At 42.8% G+C, this 11,565-nt stretch overlaps 1 protein-coding gene across 1 annotated transcript; it reads left to right on the forward strand.

Annotated features, from left to right (window-relative positions):
* Positions 1-1,290: 1,290 nt before the first annotated feature.
* Positions 1,291-11,208, forward strand: LOC311130763 (ras-related protein Rab-3B-like; the record flags this gene model as incomplete). Its single annotated transcript, XM_084163556.1, has 4 exons — positions 1,291-1,515; positions 10,079-10,197; positions 10,558-10,682; positions 11,018-11,208. 4 exons carry the CDS (start codon positions 1,291-1,293, stop codon positions 11,206-11,208), a joined length of 660 nt encoding a protein of 219 aa, XP_084019682.1.
* Between the last annotated feature and the right edge of the window lie 357 nt (positions 11,209-11,565).

Raw genomic sequence — 11,565 nt, forward strand, 5'->3', positions numbered from 1 at the left:
TATGGCTATGAAAATGCAGAAATTTGGTCCATTCCATTCACAGGAGTTTGTCTTTACGAGGGCTTTTTCTTTACATAAGGAGGTACCGACACTTTTGCAAATTGTCCTCCCACTGCAGAATGACTGCGGACAATGGTTATGGCTGTGTAGTGTAGAGCAGAGTTCTCCACTGGCGGTGGTTTTATTTGCCCCCCCCCCCCCCCCAATCTTCTGAGCAAAAATAAACATTTTTGTTGAATTTTCATTGTTGGACATAAAATACTGTACAAACACCAGGAAATCAGCTCCAAGTGATTCGAACCCCATCACATGATTGGATAACCTGTCGCTACAGATCAAGACAGAAGCCGATTCAGATAGATAATCAAGAAGTATTTTGCAAACGACTTGACTTCGCCAGGTGCATACAGCTCAGTTCAGTCGCTGAGCCAACGAAAGGAGAACGGCGAGAAAACAACCACCCAGAGAAGATTTAGAGGTAAACATTGAATGTCTTGGTATTTTACCGGTTATCCGTATACTTGTAGAATTACAGCAATAACTGTATGGGTCCTAGTCTGACAGCAGTGCCATATGACCAAAGACAAATGTCAAATTAGCCTATATATTTGCATCGTAGCTACACCTGTGCCTTAATCATAACGATGGCATTTCGATGATGGTTTTCACAAGCCTACTGTATACATAAATTGATGTCTATGGTTTCTCTGAATGAAGATGCCATCTCCTAAATGTTGCACTTAGAGTTATAGCTTTAGTCTTACATTTTGAATAGCCTGTGTGTGTTTTGAATAACGGGCACACCTGCGGTTTAAACCAGTTTTCAGTGCCCAGCATTTGCACTGACCAACCATTTAGCCTACATACATAGTCGACTAACACATGAAAAATACACTAGAACATGTCTAGACATCACTGTCTAATAAATTCAACTAATATATCCAGTTAACACTGTTGCATATTAACCCCATTTTATTAATTATATAATATATAGGTTATTATAATAAAGCTACCATACAACATCCCTTTTTCCCAGTGTCATGACATTTCTGAGAAATCTGTTCTAGAAGATGCCCCAACAGATAACTAAAATGGTAGAAATGTGGAGATAATGGATTAGACTCTTGCCAGACATTCCACAACACCATATTATACCCCTACTATAATAGTCCTGAAACCATGGTTTCCTCTGCAAAGGCATTCATTCTTGAGTAAACACTTCTCTCCAACCCCTTTTGACTAATCCACCTATCTGTCTACACACATGATCAATGCTCCAATGCTCCACAGATGGCGAAGGCAGACCAGCGCTTTGGGCAGAGAGATGGCTCCGACCAGAACTTTGACTACATGTTCAAGCTCCTCATCATTGGCAACAGCAGTGTGGGCAAGACCAGCTTTCTGTTCCGATATGCCGACGACTCGTTCAGCAACTCTTTCGTCAGCACGGTGGGCATTGACTTCAAAGTCAAGACCGTCTACAGGAATGAAAAGAGGGTCAAGCTCCAGATATGGGTGAGTAGTTGCAGTTGCTTCTATGCCATTCAACCCAATCTATTTCTAGCCTGGGTACCATTCTGTTTGTGCCATCATGCCTCTCCTTGTCATGCCAAACATAACAATTTGTGACAAGGAGTTGACATGACAGCACAAACAGATCACGCTATATATTCACACCGTATGGAATTTGAAGATATTCCATTCTATTCTATTCTCTATCTATTCTCTATCTATGCCACCATGAATGTGCCATGTGGTGACACATATGTCGTTCAAGCTGTCGTTTGTTTGTCACCTGTTTGCAGACAGTCAGTGGGCTTGATCAGACAGCACAGGAGATAATGATCAAATTCCATTCAACCCAGGCCTGCTGTATATTGTCAGTCTACAGATACTGTAGTTACATGCTAAAAGTCCACTGCTCAAGATACAGTGCTTGAGTGTACTGTGCATAAGGACTATATTCATTATGCGCAAATACATACAGAATACGTAATCATGTTATTATGTGCGTAATGATAACATTCAGTCCTTTCCGGGTATGCTTTGTTGATCCATTTAGCATATTTCTTTGGCTCGAGCTCCACATTCACAATCGCACCCAGTCCTTGTAACTGTCTATGACGATTTCATTACTGTACTATCAAACAAATATCGACATCCTCCTGTCTTTTGGATGTCTCAATAGTAATGCTTCAGACTGGGACAATCTTTCTCCTGCAGGCCTAGGGATAAAAAATAGGAAACAGAAGCGTCTGGTGAGCTTGCATCATCGGGCGATGATGGTTGTCATGGCAGCAGGTCTTCACACTACTCCCCAACAAAGAGATCCTGCAGGCAATTAAAGTGGCCCCTTAGGGTGAAGGGGTAGAACCTACGGAGGGTACACAGGGACTGGTGGTCTGGGGGTACGGAAGTGGGGGTCTAGGCAGACTAAACTGCCAGAGTAAATTGCAATTTGTGATAAGCAGAGAGCGGTAATCAGCGCAGATTGATCCCATCTTAAATGCCTGGCTGGAGGTGTAAAAATAGAAGGCAGTGCACTCACACTCAAAACAGCTGCTGCGCTATTGATATTGGCAGCAGCAACAACAATCTAGCAAAAAGCTACAGTAATGCCACTGGCATTGTGATTGCAGATAGCGAGCTCCACTAAAGATGGTTTAATGAACCAATAGAATAGTCCAAAACTGCAAGCCCCACCCATCTGGCACTCCAGGCAGGCTAGAGCAAACGGTCAAAGTATTTGAAAGATTTCAAATAGTATTTGAAGCCAGGTCTGGTGGAAGGTGGCCAGACATCCACTTTGCAGTCACACATTTGTCTGGGATGCGGCCTGCTGCATGTTGTTTTACTTTCTCAGGGGTAAATGCATTGTTGTTAAACTTACCGTATGCCTGCTTTCCAGTCAGTTCACTCATATATTATGACAAAATGTTGTGACGTTTTTGTTTGTTTTGGTTCTCGGTAGGTTTTTTTTCAGCTGTTCGAGCGCACACATTTTTTTCTTGAGGCTAATCGAAGTTCGGTAGCCCTTCATCGGTGATTGGTCAACAGTAGGGATTCTTCAGTTAAGTGTTAGATGTGATTCCACGTTTTTCCACTTAAGAAATACTGCACCAAGTATCTTAGTTCGATGTAAAATTTTACGACTAAGACCTGCTCGGCAAAAACGTCAACTTTTATTACAGATTTCTTGATTTATCTTAGATTAATTCAGACTATTTTGATGAAGTTGATATTGGCTATTTGTTGCTACGGCATCTCAAGAGGGACAAACTGTAATATTGCAGCTTTTTTCTCGTTTTTCAACCAAAGGTCTTTTAAGTAAGTATGCGAGGCACAGACGTTCGCTTCGCCTAGCCGAGTTCTGCTAGGAGCAAACCGAACCTAGTATGCAGACACCAGTTAGTGTACAACCATTGTGATTGGTCAAAGGCGGCAGCGGAGCCTATGTCTATGTACTGTGCCTTCGGAAAGTATTCAGACCCCTTGACTTTTTCCACATTTTGTTAGGTCACAACCTGATGTGGAACATTATCACTATACTTCTTAAAAATCAAAGTTCTTCCAGAGTTTTTGTAGAATCAAGACTTTATTACACAGAGTAACGGAAACCGAGCTGGTCTGCAGAGCACCTCCCCTCTACCTCTCAGCTCTCCGTTTATATAGTCATATTCACATACATCTTAGCTTAAAGCCCCTCCCTCTTGGGTTCCCCCACAACCACCTTCAGTTTCCCCCTCTCGACCGCTCCACCCACTTCCTTAGTCTATGATAGCGGCTAAATTTGACTTTTATTCAGTTTAGAATCAATATTAGTATAATCAATCCAGCCCTTATTATGCAAAAACACTCATGTTCAGCTTAAACTCTGTTCAACCCCGCCTCTCCCTGGCTTGACCTGAAGATTGATTGTTGGACATGACAGGTCCACACTCAATCTTTCGAACGTACCCAAACCCACTCCTCTCTTCCCTCCCGTCATGCTGTAATTACTCATGATTAGTCTAACCTCTGTTCAACTCGGGTGCCGCTCTTTCCATTTTGTTTGATGACAGAGGCAAAAGGCCACAGTCTGGTTTCAGTCCCTGATAAGGTAGGACAGCCATGGATTAGGTAAGAACGAGGAATTCGACCCTAGGTCAGATCCCCACTTAACACACACACCCAAACCCAGTGAAAGGAACCATTCAAGTTCTTGCCTAGCAACAGAGAATCCCGACTATATGTTCGTCATGTCTGTGATTTAACATTGTTTATCCAATAGTTTACTAACAAATCTTCATCCAGCCTTATTCTAAAATTGATTATATATATTTTTCTCATCAATCTACACACAATACCCCATAAAGACACTCCTGCGTTGTCTTGGCTGTGTGCTTTGAGTCGTTCTCCTGTTGGAAGGTGAACCTTCGCCCCAGTCAGAGGTTCTGAGCGCTCTGGAGCAGGTTTTTATCAAGGATCTCTCTGTACTTTGCTCCGTTCATCTTTGCCTCGATCCTGACTATTCCCTGCCTCTGAAAAACATCCCCACAGCATGATGCTGCCACCACCATGCTTCACCGTAGGGATGGTGCCAGGTTTCCTCCAGATGTGACGCTTGGCATTCAGGCCAAAGAGTTGAGTCTTGGTTTCATCAGACCAGATAATCTTGTTTCTCATGGTCTGAGAGTCTTTAGGTGCCTTTTGGCAAACTCCAAGCGGGCTGTCGTGTGCCTTTTACTAAGGAGTTGCTTCCTTCTGGCCACTCTACCATAAAGGCCTGATTGGTGGAGTGCTGCAAAGATGGTTGTCCTTCTGGAAGGTTCTCCCATCTCCACAGAGGAACTCTGGAGCTCTGTCAGAGTGACCATCGGGTTCTTGGTCACCTCCCTGACCAAGGCCCTTCTCCCCCGATTGCTCAGTTTGGCCGGGTGGCCAGCTCTAGGAAGAGTGTTGGTGATTACAAACTTCTTCCATTTAAGAATGATGGAGGCCACTGTGTTCTTGGGGACCTTCAATGCTGCAGAAATGTTTTGGTACCCTTCCCCAGATCTGAGCCTCGACAAAATCCTGTCTCGGAGCTCTACGGACAATTCCTTCGAGCTCATGTCTTGGTTTTTGCTCTGACATGCACTGTCAACTGTGGGACCTTATATAGACAGGTGTGTGCCTTTCCAAATCATGTCCAATCAATTGAATTTACCACGGGTGGACTCCAATCAAGTTGTAGAAACATCTCAAGGATGATCAATGGGAACAGGATGCACCTGAGCTCAATTTCGAGTCTCATAGCAAAGGGTCTGAACACTTATGGAAATACGTTTTTTGTACAACCTGTTTTTGCTTTGTCATTATGGGGTATTGTGTGTAGGTTGCTAAGGATTTTTTTTATTTTAATCAATTTTAGAATGAGGCTGTAACGTAGCAAAATGTGGATCTGAATACTTTCCGAAGGCGCTGTATGTGAAATCCCCATTAATTAGATGACGACAAAGTGCAGGGCTGTTTCCTACATGTTTCTGCTTATGTGCATTTGCCACATGAATGAACACAGAGGCAGTGAAATGGCAACAAATCAGCATTAGTGCAAAACAAGCTTTCTATATTTAGATGGGGAGAAAACCCACAGCCAATTACATTCTGTAGTCAAGATGAAATAGTTACATTAGGAAAAATGGAAGCTCCCATAGGGACTAACAGATAAGATATTGACGCCTCTGAAAGTCACATTAAGATTTAGATGGCGATCATGGTGTGCATAGATGGGGTGAGATCAATGGACATGTTTTTGGTATCAATGGATAGGTTAGATTGAGTCTTTGAGTGGCTTATTATGATTAGGGAGATGTTTGTGTGGTAACCTGGTCCCAGGTCTGTGTTTTGTTGTATTATCATAGGAGTTGGCTACATAGCGCAAACAGATCTGGAACCAGCCTATTGGTAAATATCACCCACTTACACATTCAAACCTCTCCTTCCCTTACAGTTAAATAGCCAGGACACAGATGATGTCAATTGATCAGAAGCATCAGAGGCGTATGTGGGTCTTTCTATAAACTAGGGTACCAGTGAGGATTTCCTACTCTGGACAACTTGTTACAGCTTTTGATAAGTCTTTGATAATAATCTACCGATTTTTAATTGAAAATCTATGTTTAACCCTTTATCATGGTTGGTGTCATGACGGAGTTGGCCGAAATCGTGTGACATAATACATTACTTTTCTGTCCTTGCATTTATGGCAGTGTAAGTTGTCGTTACAGTGAGGGAAAAAAGTATTTGATCCCCTGCTGATTTTGTACGTTTGCCCACTGACAAAGAAATGATCAGTGTATAATGTTAATGGTAGGTTTATTTGAACAGTGAGAGACAGAATAACAACAACAAAATCCAGAAAAACCCTTGTCAAAAATGTTATAAATTGATTTGCATTTTAATGAGGGAAATAAGTATTTGACCCCCTCTTAATCATAAAGATTTCTGGCTCCCAGGTGTCTTTTATACAGGTAACGAGCTGAGATTAGGAGCACACTCTTAAAGGTAGTGCTCCTAATCTCAGCTTGTTACCTGTATAAAAGACACCTGTCCACAGAAGCAATCAATCAATCAGATTCCAAACTCTCCACCATGGCCAAGACCAAAGAGCTCTCCAAGGATGTCAGGGACAAGATTGTAGACCTACACAAGGCTGGAATGGGCTACAAGACCATCGCCAAGCAGCTTGGTGAGAAGGTGACAACAGTTGGTGCGATTATTCGCAAATGGAAGAAACACAAAATAACTGTCAATCTCCCTCGGCCTGGGGCTCCATGCAAGATCTCACCTCGTGGAGTTGCAATGATCATGAGAACGGTGAGGAATCAGCCCAGAACTACACGGGAGGATCTTGTCAATGATCTCAAGGCAGCTGGGACCATAGTCACCAAGAAAACAATTGGTAACACACTACGCCGTGAAGGACTGAAATCCTGCAGCGCCCGCAAGGTCCCCCTGCTCAAGAAAGCACATATACAGGCCCGTCTGAAGTTTGCCAATGAACATCTGAATGATTCAGAGGAGAACTGGGTGAAAGTGTTGTGGTCAGATGAGACCAAAATGGAGCTCTTTGGCATCAACTCAACTCGCCGTGTTTGGAGGAGGAGGAATGCTGCCTATGACCCCAAGAACACCATCCCCACCGTCAAACATGGAGGTGGAAACATTATGCTTAGGGGGTGTTTTTCTGCTAATGGGACAGGACAACTTCACCGCATCAAAGGGACGATGGACGGGGCCATGTACCGTCAAATCTTGGGTGAGAACCTCCTTCCCTCAGCCAGGGCATTGAAAATGTGTCGTGGATGGGTATTCCAGCATGACAATGACCCAAAACACACGGCCAAGGCAACAAAGGAGTGGCTCAAGAGGAAGCACATTAAAGGTCCTGGAGTGGCCTAGCCAGTCTCCAGACCTTAATCCCATAGAAAATCTGTGGAGGGAGCTGAAGGTTCGAGTTGCCAAACGTCAGCCTCGAAACCTTAATGACTTGGAGAAGATCTGCAAAGATGAGTGGGACAAAATCCCTCCTGAGATGTGTGCAAACCTCGTGGCCAACTATAAGAAATGTCTGACCTCTGTGATTGCCAACAAGGGTTTTGCCACCAAGTACTAAGTCATGTTTTGCAGAGGGGTCAAATACTTATTTCCTTCATTAAAATGCTAATCAATTTATAACATTTTTGACATGCGTTTTTCAGGACTTTTTTGTTGTTATTCTGTCTCTCACTGTTCAAATAAACCCACCATTAAAATTATACACTGATCATGTCTTTGTCATTTACACACATCATCATCTGATCCAGGAAGGAATTTTCCGAATGACAGTCAAGTGACGACCAGCTGTTGTGATAGCGCAGCCCAAGTGCTGGAAAAAAAGGTGTTCATGAGGAATGTCCAGAATATTTTGGTGTCTCATTCGTTACGCCGGTGAAGACAGTTGTGTCTGGATCCATGTTGGATATAATATCTCTAGCGAATTGATGTTGATCATCTGTTGTTGTCTGCTTGATTTACAGCAGGGTCTCGTTAGATTTTACAGAGAAAGCATCAAGGTAATGTGTTTTTGTGCGTCGGTTTGGACACTGAGTCAACTGTGCACAGTTGTGTAGGATAGACTATTGCGCAACACCCAACGCTATTCCTATGAATTATTCTGGATATAATGACAAACACTTACATAACCTAGTTATCTTATTCTCAATGTGATCTGGTAATGAAATAAAATGGCTAATACATTTTGTTTTCCATGTTACACCTGCATTTTTAAACAATACAAGGGGCTTGAAGTAGCCTACTTGAATTTGGAGCTCAGAAATTCATGTACTGGAATAGGCCTACCAGAAAATCAGACATTTCCTCAATTTGGTACTTGAAAAAGTATTTATAATTATTGTAGCCAATTTATAAGTTCTCCTGCTCCCTTATAATTATCAGTGATTTCATTTTTGATCCGTTTTTGTGAGAGATGTGGCCACATTCGTTTGTTTCCTGCCGCTTCAATTGAAGGGTGTTGCGCTACTCTGTTGCGGTAAAACCACGTGTGGTTATTATGAGGACGACAACATCTAATGTTGGTTTAAATTTGGCTTTCCATTTAAATCCTTCCATTAAAAAATGAACTTTTTTTTTGTTGTCACTTTCTCATTATGAAAACAGCGATGGTGTGATTCAAATGGTAAGATTAATGCGACCGCTATTCATGGCTTTATTATGTGTGCATGTATCGGCCACATAGGCTACAGAACAATCGGCATGCATCCAATCTATTTAGTCAGGCAATGTCCACGTTATTCTCACATATTTTAGAATGTAATAATAATTTGAATATCTGTAGCTCAGTTGGTAGAGCATGGCGCTTGCAACGCCAGGGTTGTGGGTTCGTTTCCCACTGGGGGCCAGTATGAAAATGTATGCACTCACTAACTGTAAGTCGCTCTGGATAAGAGCGTCTGCTAAATGACTAAAATGTAAATGTAAAATGCATTGGCAAGGCCTAAAAAATTTTTTATTCTTAGTGGCCTACTTTTTTGACACTTTTTGCATGATTTTGGGGGGAGGGAGTTCTATATTAGGCCCTATATGTACAGTTATATAAATTATACAATTGTATAACACATGAGGTCCTTGAAAATTACAATTACGTGCTTGAAAAAGTCCCTGAAAGTCCTTGAATTTGACTTGCCAACGTCTGTATGAACCCTGCTTAAAGGATGTATAGTGCTTGGCCTATGTTGTTGTATAGGTGGAGTTATGGGTGAATTTGCATATATTCACTTTTATTCCTCTAAGTACACATGGAACTGCATGAAAATCATTTTTATTTTTGTTTCAAACCATTTTGAAATGTTCATCCCAATGTCACACATTGGCCCCATTATTTATAGATTACATGGACAAGAGGATGGCTGATCCAAGAACAGCACTCCTACTCTGAGATGCTTGATACATACAGTGCCTTGCAAAAGTATTCATCCCCCTTGGTGTTTTTCCTATTTTGTTGCATTACAACCTGTAATTTAAATGGATTTTTATTTGGATTTCATGTAATGGACATACACAAAATAGTCCAAATTGGTGAAGTGAAAAAAAAAATTCTGGAGCGGCACCTGAGAAAGCGTTTTCCACCACCACCAACAAAACACCAAATTATGGAATTTCTTGTGGAAGAATGGTGTCGCATTACTCCAATAGAGTTCCTGACACTTGTAGATTCTATGCCAAGCTGTATTGAAGCTGCTCTGGTTCGTGATGGCCCAACACCCTATTAAGACACTTTATGTCTGTTTCTTTATTTTGGCAGTTACCTGTAGATGGCCATAATATGGTATGGAACTGGGCATTTGTGATAGCAAATGGCTTATTTCTAACATGCAATTTCCTCTGGTAGACAGTGGTTCTTTAACATAGCACAGGGTCCTATTAATTAGTGCACACCCTGTTTCAACCTGTTTGCTTCCGTTTGGTTCCTAGAGAATACGACCCAGGTCAAACTTTCTTCTATCACATGATGATATATGAACGATACTAATAATACATACATATGACTCTCCCCTAGGACACAGCAGGACAGGAGAGGTACAGGACTATCACCACCGCCTACTACCGTGGAGCCATGGGCTTCATCCTCATGTACGACATCTGCAACGAAGAGTCCTTCAACGCTGTACAGGACTGGTGAGTGGTCTGACACACCAGGGCTGCATCTCAATACTTTAAATAGCGTTCTTTGCTGATCGTCTCCTTTCATTACTCACCACTAGTGAAAAGACACTGATTGGAGAAACCTGGTGTGTGTGTGTGTGTGTGTGTGTGTGTGTGTGTGTGTGTGTGTGTGTGTGTGTGTGTGTGTGTGTGTGTGTGTGTGTGTGTGTGTGTGTGTGTGTGCGTGTGCGTGTGTGTGTGAGCCTGTGTGTGAGCCTGTGTGTGAGCCTCTGTGTGTGTGTGTGTGTGTATGTGTGTGTGTGTGTGTGTTGGTGTGAGCCTGTGTGTGGGTGTGTGGGTGTGAGCCTGTGTGTGACTGTGTGTGTGTTTCAGGGCTACCCAGATAAAAACCTACTCGTGGGATAATGCTCAGGTCATCATGGTGGGTAACAAGTGTGACATGGACGAGGAGAGGGTAGTGCCCCCAGAGAAGGGCAAGCACTTGGCTGACCAATTAGGTGAGTTAATTAGTGGTATTAATTGGTTAATTGCCTTAAATTGTACTCTGAATTACTGTACTGTCATTCAGCTTCTGTAATTTCTGGCATGCCTATGGTTGCTTTAGCCAAGTTTTCCTGTTTCACATGAGATTTGAATTAAAACCACACTGACGCATTGAGGTGGTGAACAAATGGCATCTACTCTAGTCAAGTTGGTAAAACCCTGTAAAGACTTAATCCCCAGGGCGTTAGTGCTCGTTCCTCTATTAACTTGGTAGAGGAACAAGCACTAACGCCCTGGACCAGAGCTATGTACTCAACATGCTGTATGTACTCCTCCTGTCTGTCTGCAGGGTTCGAGTACTTCGAGGCCAGCGCCAAGGAGAACATTAATGTCCGCCAGGTGTTTGAGCGGCTGGTCGACATCATCTGCGTCAAGATGTCCGAACGAGTGGACGTGGAGCCACCTATGGCCCCCAGCATCAAGACCACAAGGCTCACCGACAAGCCCCCCCAGCTACCTCAGAAGTGCACCTGTGCCTGACTCACACTTATAGGGCTGAGTCAAGCCATGCCGAGCCATACTGGGCTGACCTGGATACGCATCCACCGTAGTTGCTGGAACCGTGCTGCAAAGGACAATGTGAAAAGAAAATGTCCAGACCAGCAGAGTGCGGTTCGAGCCGGCCCTATAGTGTGAATCAGGAAATACTGATTTGGTCGCCCAGTTCTCCCCTACTAAACTTGTCATTCCACTACTGTTATTTTCCTATTCTTTGTTAAGCTATTACAAGTTCCACAAACCTCTTTCCAAAGGTAGCTCTCTATACAATATAATTCATGACTGCAAGCTCCCAATAACTACTACTACTACTACTATTACTATTACTATTATTTAGCA

Source organism: Coregonus lavaretus (assembly GCF_964263955.1).
Source record: "Coregonus lavaretus genome assembly, chromosome: 6".
Lineage (NCBI taxonomy): Eukaryota > Metazoa > Chordata > Actinopteri > Salmoniformes > Salmonidae > Coregonus > Coregonus lavaretus.